This window comes from Cantharellus anzutake, assembly GCF_015039405.1.
Source record: "Cantharellus anzutake strain C23 chromosome Unknown EI90scaffold_42, whole genome shotgun sequence".
Lineage (NCBI taxonomy): Eukaryota > Fungi > Basidiomycota > Agaricomycetes > Cantharellales > Hydnaceae > Cantharellus > Cantharellus anzutake.
Window position 1 is genome coordinate 290,990 of NW_024066992.1, and position 21,138 is coordinate 312,127.

The window sequence follows — 21,138 nt, forward strand, 5'->3', positions numbered from 1 at the left end:
GGACTCCAGAGGTGGGGAAGGAGGAGGTCTGGAAGTCGGGTCGGGATCGGGTATGCACGGATATGACACCTTGTCTCCATCTGAACCACACTCATTGCTTCCTGCTATGTGGTCACAGCCATGCCCCGCTTCCGTGCATTCCGCACCCTCTGCCCACTCCATGCCCTCTGCCCATCTCTGCACCCTCTGCCCACTTCTGGTTGCCCTTGACACCTCTGGTCAGGTCAACACTCCCACTCCCCTCTGTACCTCTGTTGGCCTTCATGCTGTCCTTGTGTGACAGTGCTGACAGATCAACCTCTGTTCGCGGACTTGTGTCAGCACCGCACCGACCCTGCTTATTTGCGGACTTGTATCGGCGCCGCGCGCTGACCTCCACTTTTGTCCTCTGGCCATTTTTGTCACTTGGCAACATAACATTTATTCCTTGCCGAGTGCTTATTATGTTCACCCCAATATTGGCATTTGATCCACATGCTATTGCACTTTCCTATTCATTCATTTAATCTGTCAATATTGGTACTTGATCCGCTTTGACTTTATTCATTCCTTGCCTCCCATTTCCCAGGTTCTTGTCCTTGGTTTAGTTTGACAAGTCCCCGCTCATCTCCGCTTATTTCTGCACCAGACCGACCGGTCCCTCTTTTGATTTCTCTTATCTACTTATACCTTGTAAATACTTTCGGGGACCTCAGTCTGAAACCAACTAGAGTACCCCCCTGTCTGGTCTGAGTCCCTCCTTCTGCAAAGGGGGCTTCCCCCCCCTCTGAGTTCGTGCTCACGGAGTCCGCACTCCTCCTACAGGTCCGCTCTGCCCGCAAGTCTTGTTTGAAGTCCGCTGTGAGTGTCAATCCGTAAATATGGGATCTCCCCCAAACGTCAAGCTCAGGGCACAGCGCTCCACCTGAGTCGCTGAGGCTGCGATCCCACTCTGCTAACCTTGAACAGCACTTCCGGATGTGCCGCATATTTCCACCTGCATATCTGCGCGCGCGCTCCAACAGACCTCTGCATCACCTCCGACCTCAACTCAGACAGAACCCAATCCGTCTTCTATCCGTCTCTGACAGTACTTCCGACTCTGACAATAATCTCCAGACTCTGACATATGTGGCCTATATCCCTTACACTCTCCTCCCTTGTGATATTAATATTGCACAGGCAGGTATAACAAGAAGTTGTCAAGAAATTAATATAAAGTGGGGAATGGCGATTAAGCCATTCCCCTCAAAACTTTTTACAAGAATTATTCAAGAAAGAATTAAAAAACGATAGCTGTTAGGCCTTGACGAAACCGTTATTATGATGGTTTCAGGATTAAGTGAAAGTAGAGGCTGTTAGGCCTCCATGGGTCTGTTGTTTCGACAGACCAAAGAAAAGATATAAAGCAGAGGCTGTTAGGCCTCCATGGGTTTGTTGTTTCGACAGACCAAAGAAAGATATATAAAGTAGAGGCCGTTAGGTCTCCACTGACCTGCTGTTTCAGTGGATCAGAGGAACTAAGGAAGTGAAGGCCGTCAAGCCTTCACATAACCGTTATTATGACAGTCCAGAGAATGGGGTGGAGAACATAGCAAAGCAAAGGCTGTTAGGCCTTTGCAGAACTGTGTTACAATGGTCCCAGAGCAGAAAGCAAAAAAAATGATGAATGAGGCAGTTAGGCAGTTAGGCCTCAGCGGTACAAATGACACACCAGAGCGGATGATAGAACAGGGGGTGATTAACCCCTCTGTGTTAAATGAGGCACATATACCTTGACGAAGAGAAGGTGATTAAACCTTCTTGGAGGAAGGGCCAGTGGTAGCCGAAATGGCAGCATTAGAAAGGTCTGAAGGACCAGCAACAGCAGCCTCGGTCTCAGACCGGATCACAGCAGGGAAACGATGTTCAGGAAGAGGGGCAGCCTCGTTGACTGACCCTGTAGTCACCTTGCCATCACTCTTCATATCCTCGTCCTCATCGGGGATAGGCAGTGGGGTGGGAGGGCGCATGGCAGCGGGTAGATGGCCATAGTTGCCATCCATTAATTGAGAGAGAGAAACCCGTGTCTTTTGTGGAGGTGCAGGTGGAGCTGGTTCAGGCACGAAGTGCCCTGACCACGATGGAGGGGGAGGAGGTATGGGGTAGTCGCCCACATGCAGTTTCGAGAATTTGAAGGTGGTCGTATTGGCTGCCCTACAAGCCCTTGCCTCATTGGAGGGATGATGCCTCCACAACGACAGCAGGATGTACTTCATCCCTGCCTTGTTGAGAATTTCGGGAGTCCTTTGGACGTACCCATACCTCTTGTCGAAGTCATCTGCGGAAGGATTCCTTCTGCCCTCGAATTTCAGCTCAAAGTAATGAGCATGAAGGTCACGAACATCGCCTGGGGCATCATCGATAACCCCAGCCACCCCTACCTGCTGGTCGATCCACTTGAGGTCAAGCAGGAATTTAAACCTGTTCACTGTAATCAGGAACGGGAGTATGAAGTTGTCCCATCGCCATTGATGATGGCCTATTTCAGTGGTGATTAGTGTCAGGGACGATACAGGAGAGGTGGGGGTAGCAGCGTAGCCCCCGGCGCTAGCGGCCCAGGCAGCGGTGGAGTGACGGGAATGTATAGCGAACGGCCCTCACTCAGGCTTGCATCCCTGTCTGGCTTCTTAGGCTGAAGCAGTAGTGATTGTCATTAGGATGAAAGACTAAGCTAAACTAAAGTAAGACACTTGCCTGAAGCAGTAGTGAGAAGAAGGCTGCTTCTTCGGTTCTGCTTCGGCTCGGTTTATATACAGGTGGGAACGGGTCACATGGGGGTGCCATGTCAGCCTGGGTGGAGCCGGGTTATCACGGATGGCTCCATGGGCGGTCCCGAGTGTCAAAGAGGAGAAGTACAAGTGAAGGTGCGCGGTGTATCTGGTGGTGCAGTATCCATGTGGGGTACTCGGCACCGGACATGTCTGTGCTACATGGGTGAGGGGAGAGGTCGTCCGTATAAAGAAAGAAAGGAAAGAAAGAAGACAAAGGAGAAAGGAAAGAGGGAGAAGAAGGAAAGAGGGGCAGCAGGAGGGAGCGGCATGGAGCGGAGTGGCATGCCCTGACAATTAGCCACCTCTGGCCACTAATGGTAACTCCATGTACAAAGTCGTTGGTGCGGAAGGAACCCGGGATGGGTATGTTTCTCCATGTCCCAGGAGAAGGAGAACGATTCTGGCTAGTAGCCGGAACCATGAATATTCGAGTGGTAGGAGGGGTGTCAGGGGATGGACCCTGGGTCCCCATGACCCCTCTCTCTATAGCCCACAGCCCTGTGTGTAAACAGCCTATCCTAAGGCACAACCTACTGTGGGTAAGAAAGTGAGAAGAAGGTTAACTTCTCACTTTCCCACAGTGGCCCAATATGGCGAAAACTTCCGGGGACACCCGGAAGTCACATGAGAAGTGGGAACCGGGCCCGGAGCATGCGGCACGCGGAGCATGCGGGGCGGAGCACGCATGCGGGTCTGGGTCCGGGCTAGTCAGGGTGTGTGCCCTGACAAGGGGGTGACACGGTGCCTGCTCTTTTGTCAGGGCACGGACGGTTATCCGGCCGGCCCGGACCCCTATCCGGATAGGTTGAGTACCCGTAAGCCGATATCTGCGTGTGATTTGCCGTAGTTAGAACGCAGGCTGTATTCAATGCGCTATTTCCGCTATCGCGTCATCCCTCACCCGCTATCGCCCCCTTATCCGCATGATCTATTCTCCTATTTCATGTCGCTTCTCTATCGGCTACCATGTGTTCCCAATGTAGCCGCGCTCTTGTGAGTTGCGGAACTCATGTATATAAGGCCTTATTGCCAGCTGGGTTGGCCCCCCAGCTTTTACAACGACTAGTTTCCCGGGGAGATTCTTACGTGCGAACTGATGCGCGGACTCTGACATCTTTCCCGACTCGGGATTGGATGTATTAGATTGAATCCTATGGCTCACCATTGGGTCAGCAACAGGTACTTGAGGACGGGCCAGTTTGGCTGGTCCAGGGTGTGGACAAGAGTTGTCGTCTACACGATGCACCCTCTTGATGGGGGCATTCTGGGTATGCGTTTCTGTGTGAGGGATTTTTCGAGGGTGCGATGCCTCATCTTCCTTGCAACCTTTTTCAAATGACTCGAGGTCCCTTTCCAGCAAGTCGCACTTTTGTCGGAGGAAATCCCGGTGTAACGAGACCTCCTGCAACTCACTGGTGAGACGCTGGTTCTCGAGCTTGATGTTAAAGAGTTCCTCATGGAGCCCTATGTTTTTTCTTGGATACATCGAGTCCCTTCTCGAGACTGTGACAGTTCATTGTCAAGATGTTGAACATGGGTGTTTGCATCCATAAGGAGTTCAGTCAGGAAAGACCCTGACATTGTAGCATGTGGCTGGTGAGCTGCTTCAGGAGTGGGTGCTCCACGAGGGAGGGAAGGGTGGTAACCCCAGAGATTGGGGTTAAAGTATGGCAACGGCAGCGCTTGTCCTGGCACCATCAAGTCCACGAAAAATTGCTGGCCCATTGTCTGATGGTTGGACACAGTGTAAGCTGCAGTAGCTTGCACATCCATCACAGGGGAAGGATGCCCTGATACTGTTGGTATCAGGGTAGGATTAGGGATATTGGCAGCACTGGGGGCCTCAGCACCTGGCGTTGAAGTATGTTGAATGCTGTCTAAAGCGGGACCCGTGGTCTCAGTGTCCATGGGGGTGGTGTTCGATCGTGGGCTTTGCCCACAGTCGTCATCGGGCAGCATTTCCCTCCCAAAATTTTCTTGCACTTGCTCAGACATGATGGGGGAAAAGAAGAAGGATGAAGTTTTGTCCGTGGGAACAATGTTCATACCCCGGAGGCAAAACCCAAATATGGCAACTAGCACCATAATTGTCCTTCATTAGGCTGTAAGACTATTCCCAAGCAGGTAGTCCGTTGGGAGCAAGTAGGACAGGGCACTTTATTAGCCCCTCGTGTGGGAATAGAAGGAAATTTGCTTTCCTTATTCAAATTTTCTACTGCATCGACCCCATGTAACAATAGGTAGTCATCTAATGCAGCCAATTTGTTGCAATGAGTGAGAGGCTCCCATGTGAGATCCCCCAGGCCCCATTTGACGTGGAACCACAGGCTACCACCAGTGTCCCAGGAATGGTCCAGGATTTCCTGGACCTGATATTCCCGTTCAGGATCTTCACCAAAGTCGTAGAAGACTTGGGCAGCCTGACCTGGGAATAGCAGTGAGTCATTTGGCTCGTGTGGGGCCAAGCGAGAAACATGAAACTTGGGGTGAATACCCCTATTGAGAAGCTCCAGAGGGAGCTTGAGTGTGTAGTTGGATGAATCCTCGAATGCTTCGAGGATCTCATATGGCCCAATATATTTGGGGAGGAGTTTCTTTGCTCTTCCCTTAGGCAGGTTGAGGTCCTTGGCCGCCAAGTAGGCAAAGTCACCTACCTTCAGCTTAGGCAGATCTGGGTGCCTATGCCGATTGGCTTGGACCAATTGCTCAACGCGACTCTTTATTATTGCATCATGGGTGCCCTGGAGGTTATCTAACACTTTCTGTGCGAAGGCACCCACTCCAGGGAGGTTAGTCAGTGGAACTTCCACTGTCATATGGGGTATTGTCCCATAGATAAGTTCGAAAGGGGCATACCCTGTTGATTTATTCACACTCGAGTTTATTGTGAACTCGGCAAGGGGGACTTTTAGTACCCAGTCACGCTGATCTGGCCGAATAGCTGCGCAAATTACTTGGATGATGCTCTGAACCATTCGTTCAGCTTGTCTGTTGCCTTCTGGATGGAAAGCGGTCATCATTTTTAGACAAATGCCGAGTAACCTGTGTAATTCTGTCCAAAATCTGGATGTAAACTTAGTGTCTCTGTCAGACACTATGGATCTTGGGAGTCTGTGAAGGCACACGATGCCTTTCAAGAACTCATACGCAAGTTCTAGCGCGTTGATCATGGTTTTCACAGGTATCAAGTGAACCTGTGAAGTCAAATGGTGTCACGACCAACAAATCCTGGGGCTCCATCAGCAGCGAATCAATGCCGATAGGCGAATCCACCGACCCGAAACCCAATCTAACCAGCCCCCAATCCGATGTCTGGCCCCCTGCCCTATCAACCATGCACTGCATCCAGACCTCCACCTGCATCCGGACTTCTGCCCGCATCCGGACCTCCACCCCCATCTGGACCTCTGCCACTCCTGGTTGCCCTCCACACCCTGTGGTCAGGCCAACACTCCCCTCCGACCTTGCTGGCCATCATGCTGCCCTTGTTTGTGACGGCACTGACGGACCACCCTCTGTTGCGGACTTGTCAGCACCGTGCTGATTTCCATGTCCCTTCACGGACTTGTGTCGGCACTGCACCGACCCCGCTTATTTGCGGACTTGTATCGGCGCTGCACGCTGACCTCCGCTTTTCTCTGGCCATCTTGTCACTCGGCAGCATACCATTCATTCCTTGCCGAGTGCCTATATTGTTCATCCATTCATTCACTTAACTTGCCAATATTGGCACTTGATCCATGTGCTGATGCACTTCTTATTACCTGTCAATATTGGCACTTGATCCGCTTTTGTTTAGTTCATTGCCTCCCATTTCCCGGGCTCTTGTCCTTCATTCAGTTTGACAATCCCCGCTTATTTCCGCACCGGACCACGCCGGACTGACTGGTCCTTCTGTGTTTCCCTCCTGCCTATTTATATCCTGTAAATACTTTCGGGGACCTTAGTCTGAAATCAACTAGAGTACCCCCCCTGTCTGGTCTGAGTCTCTCCTTCTGCAAAGGGGGCTTCCCCCCCTCTGAGTCTGTGCTTGCGGAGTCTGTGCTCCTCCTATAGGTCCGCTCTGCTCGCAAGTCTTGTTTGAAGTCCGCTGTAAGTGTCAGTCTGTAAATATGGGATCTCCCCCAAACGTCAAGCTCAGGGCACAGCGCTCCACCTGAGTCGCTGAGGCCGCGATCCCACTCTGCTAACCTTGAACAGCGCTTCCGGACACACCGCATATTTCCGCCTGCATATCCGCGTCGCGCTCCAACAGACCTCTGCATCACCTCCGACCTCAACTCAGACAGAACCCAATCCATCTTCCATCCGCCTCCTGACAGTGTTCCGACCCTGACAGTCTGCCTGACTCTGACAATAATCCCGCCTCTGACAAATGGCACATAACTACCCAGAGGTAGTTATGATCTAGACTCGCTGGGAAAGGACCAATGAAGTCCATCGATATAGAGGACCATGGGGCCTCTGGAATCGGCAGCTGGTGCAACAGCCCAGCTCTTCGTCAAGTAGACCGCTTGGTGGTCTGGCACGTTTTGCAGGAGGAGACATACTTCTCCATGTTGCATACCATTGTAGACCACCAATAGTAGCAGCATAAATATTCTAAGGTTTTATGGAATCCTAGGTGACCTAGGATCTCATGTGCATCTTGGATGGCAATCCCAGTCGCCTTCTCCCCTTTATGAATGACGTCTGGGAGAACCAGACGTGGTTCTCCCAAGTCATTCAACTTTGAAATAAGGCCACTCTCGACCTTAAATCTTGGGAATTGTCCGGGATTCTCTAGAATCCCTTGCCAAGCTGCATGCTCGGCATACCCCTCTCTCACAGAGGAGAGGAAGTCATCTTCCTCAACAACACTCCTGAGGGAATCCTCAGGCAGTACAATGTCAGCGAGCATCAGCTTGCTCCTCCCTGAATGATTGTCAGGGGGGTCTAGGACCGCAGCTTCCAAGTCGCGGTCTTCGATCACACTACTCGTCATAGCGAGTCGTAACCAAAGTCAGTGCAGAAGAAGCATTTCTTCTGCCTCTTCAATATGACTTAGAGGGAGGTCATCTCCAAATTTGTCTATGTGGACATCTGCAGAGACAAAGTCATCATAATGAAGGTCTTCGTCTGACGAAGACTTGTAATAGCAGCTGAGTGCATCAGCCACTTTGTTTTTGTGGCCCTCGACATACAAGATGTCGCACTTGAAGCCATAAAAGAAGTTTTGCCACCTTATGTGGCGCCCAGAAGTGTGCTGCTTCTGTTTGAAGTAGGTGAGGGCTTTATGGTCTGTAACGACTGTAAATTCACGCCCTCCAGTCAATTCATCCATCCACTTGGACAGGGCTTCCAGTTCATATGTGAAGTATGAACATTGTGTCGAAGTAAACTTCTTCAACATGAAGGCAGCTGGGCAGGATAGTTCCCAGCTGGTGCCCTGAGCCAAAATAGCCCCAACGCCTGCAGGGCAGGCATCGGTAATAACCCAGACTCGAAATCTGTTACTCTCTTGTTCAGAGAGGCCATCTGGTACTTGCCAGATGATTGGTTTTAGAATCGGCGTCTTGCATGCAAGATTCTTTATGTTATTGAAACACTTCTGGTGCAGTGGCAACCAGAAGAAAGGCAGATTGTTAGTGCAAATGGTCTCCAAAGGACCAGTGTATGCGCTAACATTAGGCATAAATTGAGCAAGGTATTCTATTAGGCCTAGGAAGCGTAGCACTTCCCAGTGGTCTGAAGGTTCATGCCAAGTGCGAAGCTTCGCCATTTTATCAGAGTCCACATGGACCCCATGGCCATCAACCTTGCATCCCAGAATGTCGAGAACCGGGGCAAATGGTTCGAATTTCTTACGGCTAATGTATAGCTGTTCAGACTTTAGTCGGTTGTGCACCCACTGAAGTTTCTCATTGTGTTTGGAAACCATATCGGTTCCCATAAATATGTCATCAAACCATGTGTGAACAGCCCACCCAATATTATCTCAGAGGACCCATGACATGGTCTGCTGGAATGTGGAGGGACCATTACAGTCCCCTTGTTGCAGTATGTTTGGAATGTATGTGCCCCAAGGAGTGGCAAATGCAGTGCGTGGAACGCACTCAGGTTCCACGCGAATTTGCTCATAAGCATCTGTCATATTGATCTTTGATCGATATGAATTCCTTGCCAAGCTATCCATAATGGATCGCATGTCAGGCATCGGTGTGATGTCGAGAATCATATTTGCATTACAATTCCTTGCGTCAATAACGGTTCTTATTGAACTGTCCTTTTTTGCAAGACATAGTAATGGGCACACCATATCGGCTGGTTGGCGAACCCACCAGCCTGCATGCTCATATTGAAGAGTTTTCTCTCATAGCTGTTGCTCGAGGGATTGGGGGCATGTTGCACGCCTCTCATGATACCTTTTATTGGGATCGATAAAGTCGATCCTGTGATTAACCTCCTGGAAGGGAGGTAAGATCTCAGGCGCAGGCACCATGACATCCTCAAATCGTGACCTCCACCAGTTGCAGAGGGCACTAAAACCATCATCTGTCATTGGGCGATTTTTGAGATGAGAACAGTCTGGTAACTTCCCAGAGTGGGGATCAGGCCAGTGAGCCAGGTAACTTAATGTGTCTGTTGTGGATGCATTGGACATGGCCTTCATAGCAGATATGCTATGAAGACCCTGCTCCTCCCTAGAGGAGTGATTGGGTGGCAAAGTCTCCTTTGCCTTATTGAGTCACACCTTGGGTGTGTTGGTCGAAGCAGACACATGGCTGCTTGTGGGTGGAGGCCTCCTAGAGAGGCTAGTGAAATCTTGATGGGCCTGGTGGCCAGTCAACACGAAGGAATGTTCTGTAGGAACGTTGAAAGTGGAGATAAGACTGCCCTTCACATGGACGGTGTGCTTGCTGAAGTCCAGCAAAGCTTTGTAGGTGTTCAACCATGGAGCACCTAGAATGGCATCGTAACATTTGATGTTCACGACATCAAAGCAGTGTTTGTTTTTCTGACCAAGTATGGTCAGATCAGCATTGGTCCCATAGTAAATACAGGACCTACTCCCCTTGGTGCCCATTTGGAGCATGAGGGGATTGGGAAGTTCAAGGAGTGGGATGTGACATGCTCTGACAAAGTCAGGGGATAATGTGTTGGTCTCCGCCCCACTATCGAACAATGTGAATGCTTTGGTCCCGTTGATCTCAACGAGACCAGTCAGGGTGTGACGTAAGTTGGTACTCCGATCGGTAGGGTATTTACCTGCCTCATGCGAAAGTCTGAACTTTGCGTCGAACATAGGCAGGTTATTTTTTCCAGGACTATATCAGTCTCCGGCTTTGGGAGAGGCAACTGCCCCTCAGTCTTAAATTGACGAACTGGTTCGTCTACCAGCTCAGTGACGATTTGCTCTTCAGAGAGGAGCGAGTCGGCTCTTTGAGCCGATGCTAACTTAAGGGCATAGTTGTCCTCGGATGGGTCAATAATACCCATCCCCCATAAACTTAAGTGCCCAAAGATGACCTCATCTTCAGGTTCGCTGACCATCTCATCAGGAGGGCCAGCCGGTTCGTATGGGTCCTCGATGAATCGATCATCAGGATCACCATCTTCAGCAGTAACTTCTTCTTCTGGGGCCTCCCCAGATGGATCATCTTCGTCTCCCTGACCCTCTGGCTCGTGGGGAGGGTCCTGGTCCTCTTCTATGCCCAGAGCGTATAACTTGGCTCTGGGTGGATGGTTTGGACACTCGAAAGAGTATCTGATCTTGCCACATTTGTAGCAGAGGGGGTTGCCCTTCGAATCCTTCAAAGGGCATCATTGGGTGTTATAAGAATTACCGGGATTTGAAGAATACCGGTTGTTTGATGAAGAAGGGGCCTGGAGAGTCCCTTTGGCATGTGAAGAAGATGAGCCTGTAACAGGCTTTGTTGTGGCTGCAGCAGGCTTCTTATTACTAGAGTAAGAAGAGAAATTCAGATAGCCCCTCATTGGGGCTATCTTAGGAGCAACTCCCAATGATCCCCTTGTGGACAGGGTTGAGTTGTTGGATACACTCGACTTGCTAGTCGGGTGTGTATTGGTTGATTTGGAGGGGGCAAGCCCTCCTTTATATGCGTTTATTGCATGCATTGAGTCCATCATGTTGTCAACATGAAGAACAGCCATCCACAGTTCATCTTTGGACATGAAGTTGACCAAAATTTGGTCGCGTAGTACGAGCTCTTCCCTTATATGATAGGGGAGAGTGTCAGGGCACACACCCTGACTAGCCCGGACCCGGACCCGCATGTGCGCTCCGCCCCGCATGCTCCACATGCCGCATGCTCCGGGCCCGGTTCCCACTCTTCATGTGACTTCTGGGTATCCCCGGAAGTTTTCGCCATATTGGGCCACTGTGGGAAAGTGAGAAGTTAACCTTCTTCTCACTTTCTTACCCACAGTAGGTTGTGCCTTAGGATAGGCTGTTTACACACAGGGCTGTGGGCTATAGAGAGAAGGGTCATGGGGACCCGGGGTCCATCTCCTGACAGAGAGCGTTTACAAAATGATCATTGAAACTTGCCTGGTCAGGGCAAGTGATCATCTTCTCTGATGCTCAGAGAAGCTGAGTATAAAAATGCTTAATCCCCTTTGCAGGGTCATAAGCAAGCGTTTTGCAGAGTTTGGTGGCAGGTACTGCTGCTGACCTCTTCACATATGTGAGCATCAGCTTTGTTAAAAGCTGAGTGAAGGTGGGGATAGTCCCACTCTCGAATCCTAGCTTCATTTTGTGAAGCACGATCTGTTTAGGATCGCCATCTACGTGAGCAAGAGCGTCTATGTGGTGCTCGTTGTAGCTCTCGCCCTTCCACCCATTTCCTGAAATCCAGGAAGTGAGTTTGACGAGCCAACTCTCGAATTTTTCGAGATTGTTCTCCCCAGACCATAGGGTCGTGGGGAATGGAACAGAGTTTTTCTTTAATAACTCTGTTTTTACATCAGCAGGAAGAGGGGTCAGGATCCTTATCCTGATCAGGTTTGTGATTTGGCGAACCAGCTCCTCCATGAATCCCTCAGGGCCGCTGGGGGACAAACTACTTGGGTCCCTTGAATAAGACCTGAGAGTGGATTCAACGAATCCGTCACAGGGGATAGTCGAGCTCACCACCCGAGGGTGGACAGAGCTCGCAACACGTGGAACTTGGGAGTTAGGCTCCCTTTCCCTCTTTACTGGGGAAACCACTATGGGGTGTGAAGCCCCTCCAAGAGGGTCTTGGAGGGTACAGATGGTTGGCTGTGGGGTCGAGACTTCTTGTCTCGATGCCCTGAGAGGAATTTGTTGGGCATCCACCCGACTGGGCCAATCTTGGCCTAATCTTTCAAAGGCCCCACTTCGTGGGTCCTGTGCGGTAAATCGACCGTAGGAACCTAGCCTACATCTGATCTCCCGGGCATGATCGTCCAGGGCTTCAGGTCTGTGCATGTAGATGGCATCACCATCCATCCATGTCCCATACTCCACGGACATCTCACTAAGTGCACGGGGAGCAAAGATGGTTCTTTGCTTTTTCTTTATTTCGCCCCATGTGTTCATGACGAGGGCAGGCCCGGAACCGTGATGTAGGTTCCAGGTCAATCACGGATCGCGATCAGTCTCCCCTTCATCTGTCGAACTTTCCAAAACGATGGGTGCTTCAGGCACATGAAGTGACTGTGTCCTTCTGAGGACAACAGGCAGGCCCTGAGGGCCCCAATCGACACTCTTTCCCTTCAGATAAGAAGGGATTCTCTTTGGCAATGGGGTCGAAGAACTCCCAGGTGCGGGTTCATCAGCATGAGGGACGTATGTTGTCATCCTCACACTGGGATGCCCAGGCACAGGGAGGTAGGTGGTCGTCCTGACGTAGTCTTCGTCAGCAGAGACTTCGTCCACCAGCGAGTTTCGTCGCTGGATGGGTTCTCTGTCCCGTCCCCTGACTGGTATGGGTGGAGGCACACTTGTTGCCTCAAACTGGGGTGAGTTTAGAGGGATTTGGCTTCCAGCCAATCCAGGGCTAGGGTGATAAATCCAAGCCTGTAAGTCCTCTATAGCCTCGTTGTGGCGAGTCAGCCATTGATTGATGCTTATTAGCATCATCATCAATTCATTGTGCTGATCATTCAACGATCCAGGAGTTTTCACTCGTGGTTTGGTACCACCCATGTTGACGACCTCAACTGAGTTGTCAGGGCCATCACCAAGCCCTAATGCTTCACCCGATCTGAGAGGATCAGGGGAACCAGGCATGTCAGTGAATGGATCAGGTCCAACTGGCACGTTGGGTGGGTCTTCCTCAGGGGGAAGAGGTGTGACCATGGCAGGTACAACCGTGGTTGTGGATTGGGAAGGGCCCGGCACATCCAGGTCTCCTGGTGGACCTGGAGATGTGTTGGGGTCGTCTGTCTCTCCTGGATCGGGAGGGATTTCAGGCGTGTTAACGCTGGGAACCCCAGTGCTATCTGAAGTTGGCACGTTGTTTCACACAGCCGCCCTCATCCTCTTTGCAGAGGGCAAACCCGAAGCTTTCTTTACCATGGTGGTAACGAAAAGTCGGGAACTTCAATTAGATCAGCGCGCTTCGCGACGTCGATCGAAGAAGAAGTTGAAAGGTTAAATTTGTTTGCTCACCAAGTGTAAAAAAGTGTAAGCGTTGTTAAAGGTTGAGTTCACAAGTGATCTCGCAATAGTCAGGTTTTGCCTTACACTCCCAGTCCGCTGAAGTATGCTGTATGAAGCTGTATTTATCAACGGGGGGGTAAAAGGCTGGGGAAGCCTTTACCCCCCTCGCATGTAGGTTAAATACAATATTGTATATACATGTGATAGTTGCGGCTTGGGACTGCATGGTAGAAATGAAGGGTTTGGGAATAGAAGTGTTGCGTCAGGTACAAACCTGATGCAATAAATAAAGAATGAAGAATGAATAAGGTAGGCTGTGAGTACATGGCCTATATCCCTTACAAAGGCGAACTTCATACAAGTTGCTTTTGTTGGCAGCCTGAGGAACTAGGCTAACCAGGGTTGGCACCTACACTGTCACGGCCCCGCAAAGTCCCCGCCCTTCTACCACTTTCTGCACCCTCATTCTTGCGCCCGTTACTCGCACCCGTTAATCACGCCATTGCCCATCACTTAGCAGCGCCGATAGTGGTTCCCGTTCTATGGCCCCGTAGCAGCGCCTCCTTCGTTCTCCTGCCACCACTTAGAGTTCCTCAGCCATTCGGCCAATACCGTTTTATTCTTATTCATTCGCTTAACTAACTAGCGGTTGTTATGGTCGCCGCTGATCCGCTCCTTATTGACATTTGGTTTATTCCTTTATTGACAATTGGTTATTCCTTTATTGACATTTGGTTTATTCCTTTATTGACAATTGGTTATTCCTTTATTGACATTTGATTTATTCGTATATTGACATTCTGATCCGCCACCATATTGGTGCCTAGATTGTCGGCCCATTCATTCTGCCTCCCAACTTCGCCATCCTCTGTTCCATTCATTTCTTCTGTTCCATTTCCCTGGTCCTCATTGCTCTTTTAGTTCTGTCGTACTTACCATCCCGCTCCCGTCCCACGCCGGACCGACCGGCCCCTTCTCTGTTCTCCTTTCGTATTTATACTTTGTAGTTTACTGTCGATGTACCTGAGTTCGAATATCGACTAGAATTCCCCCCCAAGTACTCTCATCTTAAGTTCGCCTCTCAACTTCATCCCCGCTTAAGTCAACATCGCCGCAAGGTCTTTCCCACTAATGTGAAATACGGGACAGCCTAGAACGTGTGGCGCAATGCTCTGGCCAAGTCGTTGAAGCTGAAGTCCCAACCCCACGACGCCTTGCAACGGAGTAGCTCATTAGCTAAGTGACCACTTATGCTGCCTTACTCCGCTCCGCTTCCCACGATCACCATGAATACAGTTTCTGACATACACCAACCCCTTACAAAAAGACAAATTGTTATTAAAAGGGAAATTAAGGTACTTGCCTGAAGTGGGAAAGATGAGATGTTATGGAAATGGGATATTCCCATTTTTAGCCTCTTATGGGCTCTGTACAGTACAAAGTCACATGACAAACAACCTAACTATCAACAATCACCAAAATCCACACTTTGTTAATGTAATTGTAAAGACAACTGTTAAACCTCTGTTACATTAACTGTAACATTATTTTGATGTCATGACCACTCCCTGCACCTGGACTGGGCCAATTAGGCCCCATTTTTATAACATGAGAAGAAGGTTGCTTCTCTGGTTCCCACTTTGGCTGTGTTTATATACATGTACCCAGGGTTACATTGTAATGGGTCTATTGCCTAGACTCAAGACAGAGAAAAGGGGGAGGGTGGTAGTGATTGTGTATGTGGTTGGGAGGTCTGGGTTTTGGTCCTGGCGTGCTACTGGGTCTGCTAGAGCCTCAAACAAACACTCACCTATGTCTCTCTTGGATGTCAAGGCTGAGAATTATAATTGGAGGGAGTTTAGCAAGCTTAGAGTGGCATTGGGGTTGTGGATGGTGTCTTTGCCACTTGGATGTAACTTGTCGAAATTGTATCCGGTGCAACTACTGGACTTATCTGGAGCTCCAATTCAAATGGCTTCAAATCCAGGTCAGATGGCAAGGACATAAAATCATGGACAAGCCTGGTATCGAACCCAGGACCTCTAGCGTGCATCCATACACTACTCACCCTTGAGCCATGCCGGTATAGGCTGTTAAACTCTATACTATTGGGAACATATTATATTCTCTAACATAACTAACTTTCTGTGAGGCCCTGGCCCATGTCTATATTCTGCCCACAATATCAATTGATGTTGTGTTGTCTAATAAATATGTCACAATGCTAATTTAGCATCACGGAAGCTTCTCTATTTATTTGTGCTGAGAATGTATTCAAATGTATAAACCCTCAGGGTAGCTGTAAAAGGTGGACCAGCCTTCACTTCTACCCCATCAATATACAGCACATAAAAGCGTATTATCAGCCTGTCAGGGTTCAGCACCCTGCCTTAGGGTGCCCCGGACTCCCCACCTACTTTACTCCCTTTATTCTTTGATTGTTGCATTTGTGTGTTGTGTACACACATGCATGGGATAGTGTGGGAACTTTCTGAGTGAGCAGCTCGCCCAGAACGTTCCCATGGGTCACAGCCACAATTCTGGGTGAGTAACTCGCCCAGAATGTTCCCATGCTTACTGGGCACTGCCACCTGGATGTTCCCTCCAGGTCACACTACACAACTCTAGGAGCTGTATAGTTGTGGGCATGTGACCCATTCCTTTATATAGCAACCATGCAGGGAGATGAGACCTTTACCCTTCTTCTCATCTCATGCCCCACATAGGCAAGTGTATATACTTCACTTTCTTTTACTATACATTTCATGCCCTGCATAGTGTGAGGACAGGTTAGATGGGGGTTGAGGTCAGGGAGCCTCTGAGTCCGAGGCCAGGCCCTGACACAGCCAGACCATCTGAGGCCTAAGGCGAATGGGGGAATGGAATGTACTGTCCCCAAACAAGTAAGCATTACTACACCTCTATCCCTTTTCCATTCTTGGCACTCCGTTACCAGCACCGAAACTCCATTTGTGTCAGGGCATACTGTAGGGAATGGATGTGTGGTAATGCGTGCTGTGCATGCTTTCTTTATTCATTGTTTATTACTCTTTATTTCTTGATGTAAACAATGTATATAAATTGTGGGGAAGGGTGAAACAGGTTTTCACTCTTCTCCTCCCCTGTCGAAATACTGCCTAATTTCTGACAGCTTGAGGATAGCAGGAGTCACAACTAAGGTTGGAACCTCAACCGACCCTTCACATACACCCTGACCTAGCCCATACCTGCATCCACACCTGCACTCGCACCCACACCTGCGCCCACACCCAGCTGCTGCACTTCCCATGTGTGCCCTGTGCCAGATGCTCAGTGTGGCCAGATGGCCTGGACCTCAGGTCTCGGGTCTCATGTGACTTCCGGATATCTCCGGAAGTTTTCGATCTATTGTGGCCACTGTGGGAAGATGAGATTATTCTACATGGACGACCTTCTTTGTATCAATGTACCATTGACCCATCTGCAGCACACCCACCATACACCTGGCCTGGGCACCTTGGGCAACTTCCTGCTGTGCCCAGTATGCATGCCTGCACCAGATGCCCTCAGGATCTCCCACAGAGACACCTGGGTGGTTACGGCTGTGTGCGAGAGTGATGTGGCACCTGTCATGTGATCTAAGCTGCATGTATATAAACGAACCTGAAGTGGGAACCAAAGAAGTAGCCTTCTTCTCAACTTTCCACTTCAGTCTAAGTGGCCAGGGACCACTGTCCCACATTGGGCCTGTCAGTACACATGCCCGATCTGCCCCCTGCCAGGCTCTTGGCCCCAAACACTACACCTGGGCTCCCTTGACCCTGGACAAGTCCCTGACACTCTGACCCACAGTAGGCAAGTTGTATATACTTGCCTCTCTTTTATATATCATCTCTGACCCACAGTAGGTTGTGCCCTGGACAGGGCTGGTTACACCTGAGACTGTGGACCATAGGGGAGGGTCATGGGGACCCAGGAGTCATCCCCTGACAATTTGGCAATGCATGCATCGTTCGCCCCTGACAACGCACGACTTCAATCAAGTTCTCACCCAAACTTGTTGAACAACACACCCTCCTGATGTCGAAATACAACACCAGGAGCCAGTCTAACACTCCTGCCAACATGGCTGGTCCCTCCACTGGCTGTAGGGTGGAAGATGACACCACTTCAATTGATAGTGGTGATCTGGACCTGCAAGGGCCCAGCAACACATCTCAGATGCGTTGTAATGGGTCTATCCAACTAGACTTGAGACAGGAAGGAGGGGGGATAGGAATCTCACTACTGGTCAGGCAAAGGGTGGATGGGTATATTTGGTCCTCTAGAGTGTGGTGCTGATACTCTCTACCAAACTGTACAGTGGGTCATGGAAGAGTCTGATAAAACAAAATAAGGAAAGAGCATCACATGACGATAAGGAAGTGGAAACATCGGGCTCTAGACACCGGAAATGGAATCAGAAAAATAAGGAAAAATAGGAAAGTGTGTAAGGAGTGTGAGGGGATATAGGCTACATGTGATGGATGTGAGGTGCTTGCTGAGGGTAGTAGAATCATGGGATTTGGCTCATTTATGGTACACCAGCAAATCCCTGTGACAGCATCAGATCTATCTAAGAGACATTGACCAAGTTACAATGTCTGAAGCCCTCATAGCTGAGACTCTCGCAGCATACATCCCAAGGTGCATGTTGCATCCTCCATGAACCCACTCTCTTGCATCTGAGACGGTGCGAGTATTAAGAAATCGCATCGACCAAGTTGACAATGACATCGCTGAATTGAGGGGCGATGTCCATAACATGAATACCCATATCTCTGGGAATAGCAACAATATTGCTCATTTAGATCACAACATCATCAAGGTGGAAGAGAGATTAAACAAGAAATTAAACGAAATTCTCCTTGCACTCTCTCGACACAATGAGCCAAAGCCACCCACAGTAATGGTGGAAAACCCACCCCCAAACCCATTAACTGATGGGGATCCCATTGTTGTCCCTGAACAGACAAAAGAACCCACTGTTGAGGCACAAGTGCCCCAAGAGGTCCCTGTAAATGGGTCAACCAATCATTGGGGTCCCAGTACCTGAAGGGATTTCCCACTGCCACTGCCATTGTCACAGAAGTGGCAAATTCATGCCCATCCATCGAGATACAAGAACCCAATGGACGATGTTGTGGGGACAAGTCCATGCAGGCTAAAACAAGTGTAAGGAATGGTGTTCCTTGAGGCCAACCATCTTTATTCCCTTGCTATAAATAATGTACAACAATGTAATTACATATTTATATAACGGAGTGTGAGATGAATGGAGTTGAACTCCTTTCCTCCACACCTGTCGAAATATAGCTCTATACAGCTTATCTCTTTGACGGACTTGAGGAACTAGGAGATACAAGGTCGGCACCTGTTATGGAAATGGGGATTTCCCATTTTAGACTCTTATGGGTTCTGTATCACATGATTTGTATAGTAATAGAGTTTAACCAATCAATCATTAACAAAACCATGTCTTTGTGATAACATCTATAACAACACCTGCTATATCTACTGTAAATCGAATGAACTCAACTTCTACCCCTTTCCCTCTTCCTGTGCCTAGGATGGACGAAAATGGGTGCCTCCAGCCCCATTTTTGTAACAGCACCTACACCAACCTTACAACAAGCCTCATTGCACACTTCACCCTTTACTGCATCAGGGATTAGGATTGGTGAGTCAGTGTAATAGTAGGAGTTGTAGGGGTTGTAGAGGTGGTTCTGACGAGTCTAAGATCGTTGGATTTGGTGGAGTGATTGAGGGGATACAGTGTTTTCTTTCTTCCATTACTATTTTCATATGCATGTGACTTTCCTTTTTTGATTGTATCGGACCCTCCCATGACACTGGACAGTTAGTTAGAGAGGTTAGACAGAGTATCAGCACCATACTCCCAAGGACCACATACCTACCTGAGAGATAGAGAGATACCTACCCCCCCCAGACCTGAGTCATGAGTCTAGATTGATAGACCCATTACAACGATTTGTCTTTAGTGGAACTAAGCCACCTACCCCATTGATGGCGACAGTGACCACTGACACTAAGGGGAAAGGTAGGGAAATCGACCCAGGACAACTGGCTGGATCATCAACTGCAGGGGAGAGTGGAACTTTACTGCCCCATTTCAGGCCAACCTTCGTGCCTGCACCATTCATTCTGTCATCACAACCCATGCACAGTGGGGTGAGAATACCACACGTTGATGTTACTCAAACACATAATCTCCCTCCTGACTACAGGAGGAAGAAAACAGCGCCAATGAAGGCCACTATGGAGATGATACAGGAGGAGGACAATGATGTGGAAGTCATCAATGATCTGCAAGGTGTGCAAAGTCGTCCAGGCTTGTAAGGTTGGAGGGGCAGGACTTCAGCTTCAGCGACTCAGGTGGAGTGCTGCACTTCGTTCTTATGTTGTTGTCCCAATTTCAGACAGGAGCCTTACGATGTAGAGAAGAGACAAGTGGGGAAATCCAAGTCGATATACAAACTAAGGTACATCCAGTGTAACCTACACGCGTTATAAGCACAACTAACTAAATAGGACTGGCCCAGAAGGACAAAAGGAAATAAGGAAACAAGGGGTGGCAAAAGGGGGAACTGTCATATCCATACCAACTCTGCCACACCTCCGCTCTACTCTGCCACCGTTCTGGTCCACCTCCGGTCCATCCTCCCCCCGCACCTTCGCCATACCCTCTGGTTATACCTCCAGTTCACCTCCACCTCCCATCTCCGGTACCTTCTCCAGTGCCTCTTATCCTCACCTTAAACGTTTATTAATATTTCTACCTACCCAATATTACTATGGACCTCCTAGGACCTCCACCACCCCCACAAAGGTTTTCCCACTCTCCAGTAGCTGTTGCTAATTCCACCCTTCACCTACCCACTCCACAATGCTCGATAAGGCGATTCTCTCACGAGCTTGCCAACCCAGCAAGTGGGTAAGTCCCTCTTGGGTTTTCCCCTTTGTTCCCATTTGTCTTTTATTATGTATATAAGTCCTGTACTGTAGTTGAGAGGTACTATCAAAAAGTGTAATCCACTTCATGAACCTTCTTCATGGATCCCATGAATTTTCATGAAACATCATAAAGGTTCATGAACCTTTATCTTATATACAATATTTATATTGAAATCATTAATTTTCAACCCAAAAAGTTGATTTTTTTTGGCAAGCATGAACCTTCATGAAAATTTTCATGAAGCAGCATGAAATTTCATGCTGTTTCATGATGAAATTTCATGCTGTTTCATGAAACTTCATGAAGGTTCATGACTTCTGACTTCATGAAGAGTGTCAGAGACCAGGTTTGAGACGAAGGAAAGTCTCCGTGGTGGAGGGCTTCGGCCTCAGCGACTTATGCCAAGAGCGCTGTGCCTAGTAACACGTCCGTGCCCTAACTTACTAACTGGCAACCAGAACTGAAGGGGGTTAACTCTAGTCGATTTTATTACTGAAGTGTAACCTATGTACAAGCTGGATATATATATGGTTACAGCGAAGATGGGTCCGCAAATGGCGGAGCCGAATGGAGCGGAGCTAATGGGGTTAAACATTAGCCGACTGAATATTACCGATGAGTCGGGTCGCGGGGTTAACAGAAAGGCAGGCGATAACCCAGAAACGGAAAGGAGGGATAGGCCCGAAGGTGGGCTCTGCAGGGCAGGCAAGTGTATTGCCCAGTGG

The 21,138-nt window shown here is 49.2% G+C and overlaps 3 protein-coding genes across 3 annotated transcripts; 1 reads left to right on the top strand and 2 right to left on the bottom strand.

Annotated features, from left to right (window-relative positions):
• Window positions 1–1,772: 1,772 nt before the first annotated feature.
• Window positions 1,773–2,237, bottom strand: EI90DRAFT_3018268 (uncharacterized protein; the record flags this gene model as incomplete). Its single annotated transcript, XM_039057214.1, has 1 exon — window positions 1,773–2,237. The coding sequence occupies one exon, from the start codon at window positions 2,235–2,237 to the stop codon at window positions 1,773–1,775; it is 465 nt and encodes a 154-aa protein (XP_038913376.1).
• Window positions 2,238–12,396: 10,159 nt separating this feature from the next.
• EI90DRAFT_3127246 (uncharacterized protein) lies at window positions 12,397–13,335 on the bottom strand (the record flags this gene model as incomplete). The annotated part of the gene is made up of 2 exons (XM_039063994.1): window positions 12,397–13,259; window positions 13,317–13,335. 2 exons carry the CDS (start codon window positions 13,333–13,335, stop codon window positions 12,397–12,399), a joined length of 882 nt encoding a protein of 293 aa, XP_038913377.1.
• A 4,702-nt stretch (window positions 13,336–18,037) lies between these two features.
• On the top strand, window positions 18,038–18,493 carry EI90DRAFT_3127247 (uncharacterized protein; the record flags this gene model as incomplete). Its single annotated transcript, XM_039063995.1, has 2 exons — window positions 18,038–18,084; window positions 18,145–18,493. 2 exons carry the CDS (start codon window positions 18,038–18,040, stop codon window positions 18,491–18,493), a joined length of 396 nt encoding a protein of 131 aa, XP_038913378.1.
• Window positions 18,494–21,138: the final 2,645 nt, after the last annotated feature.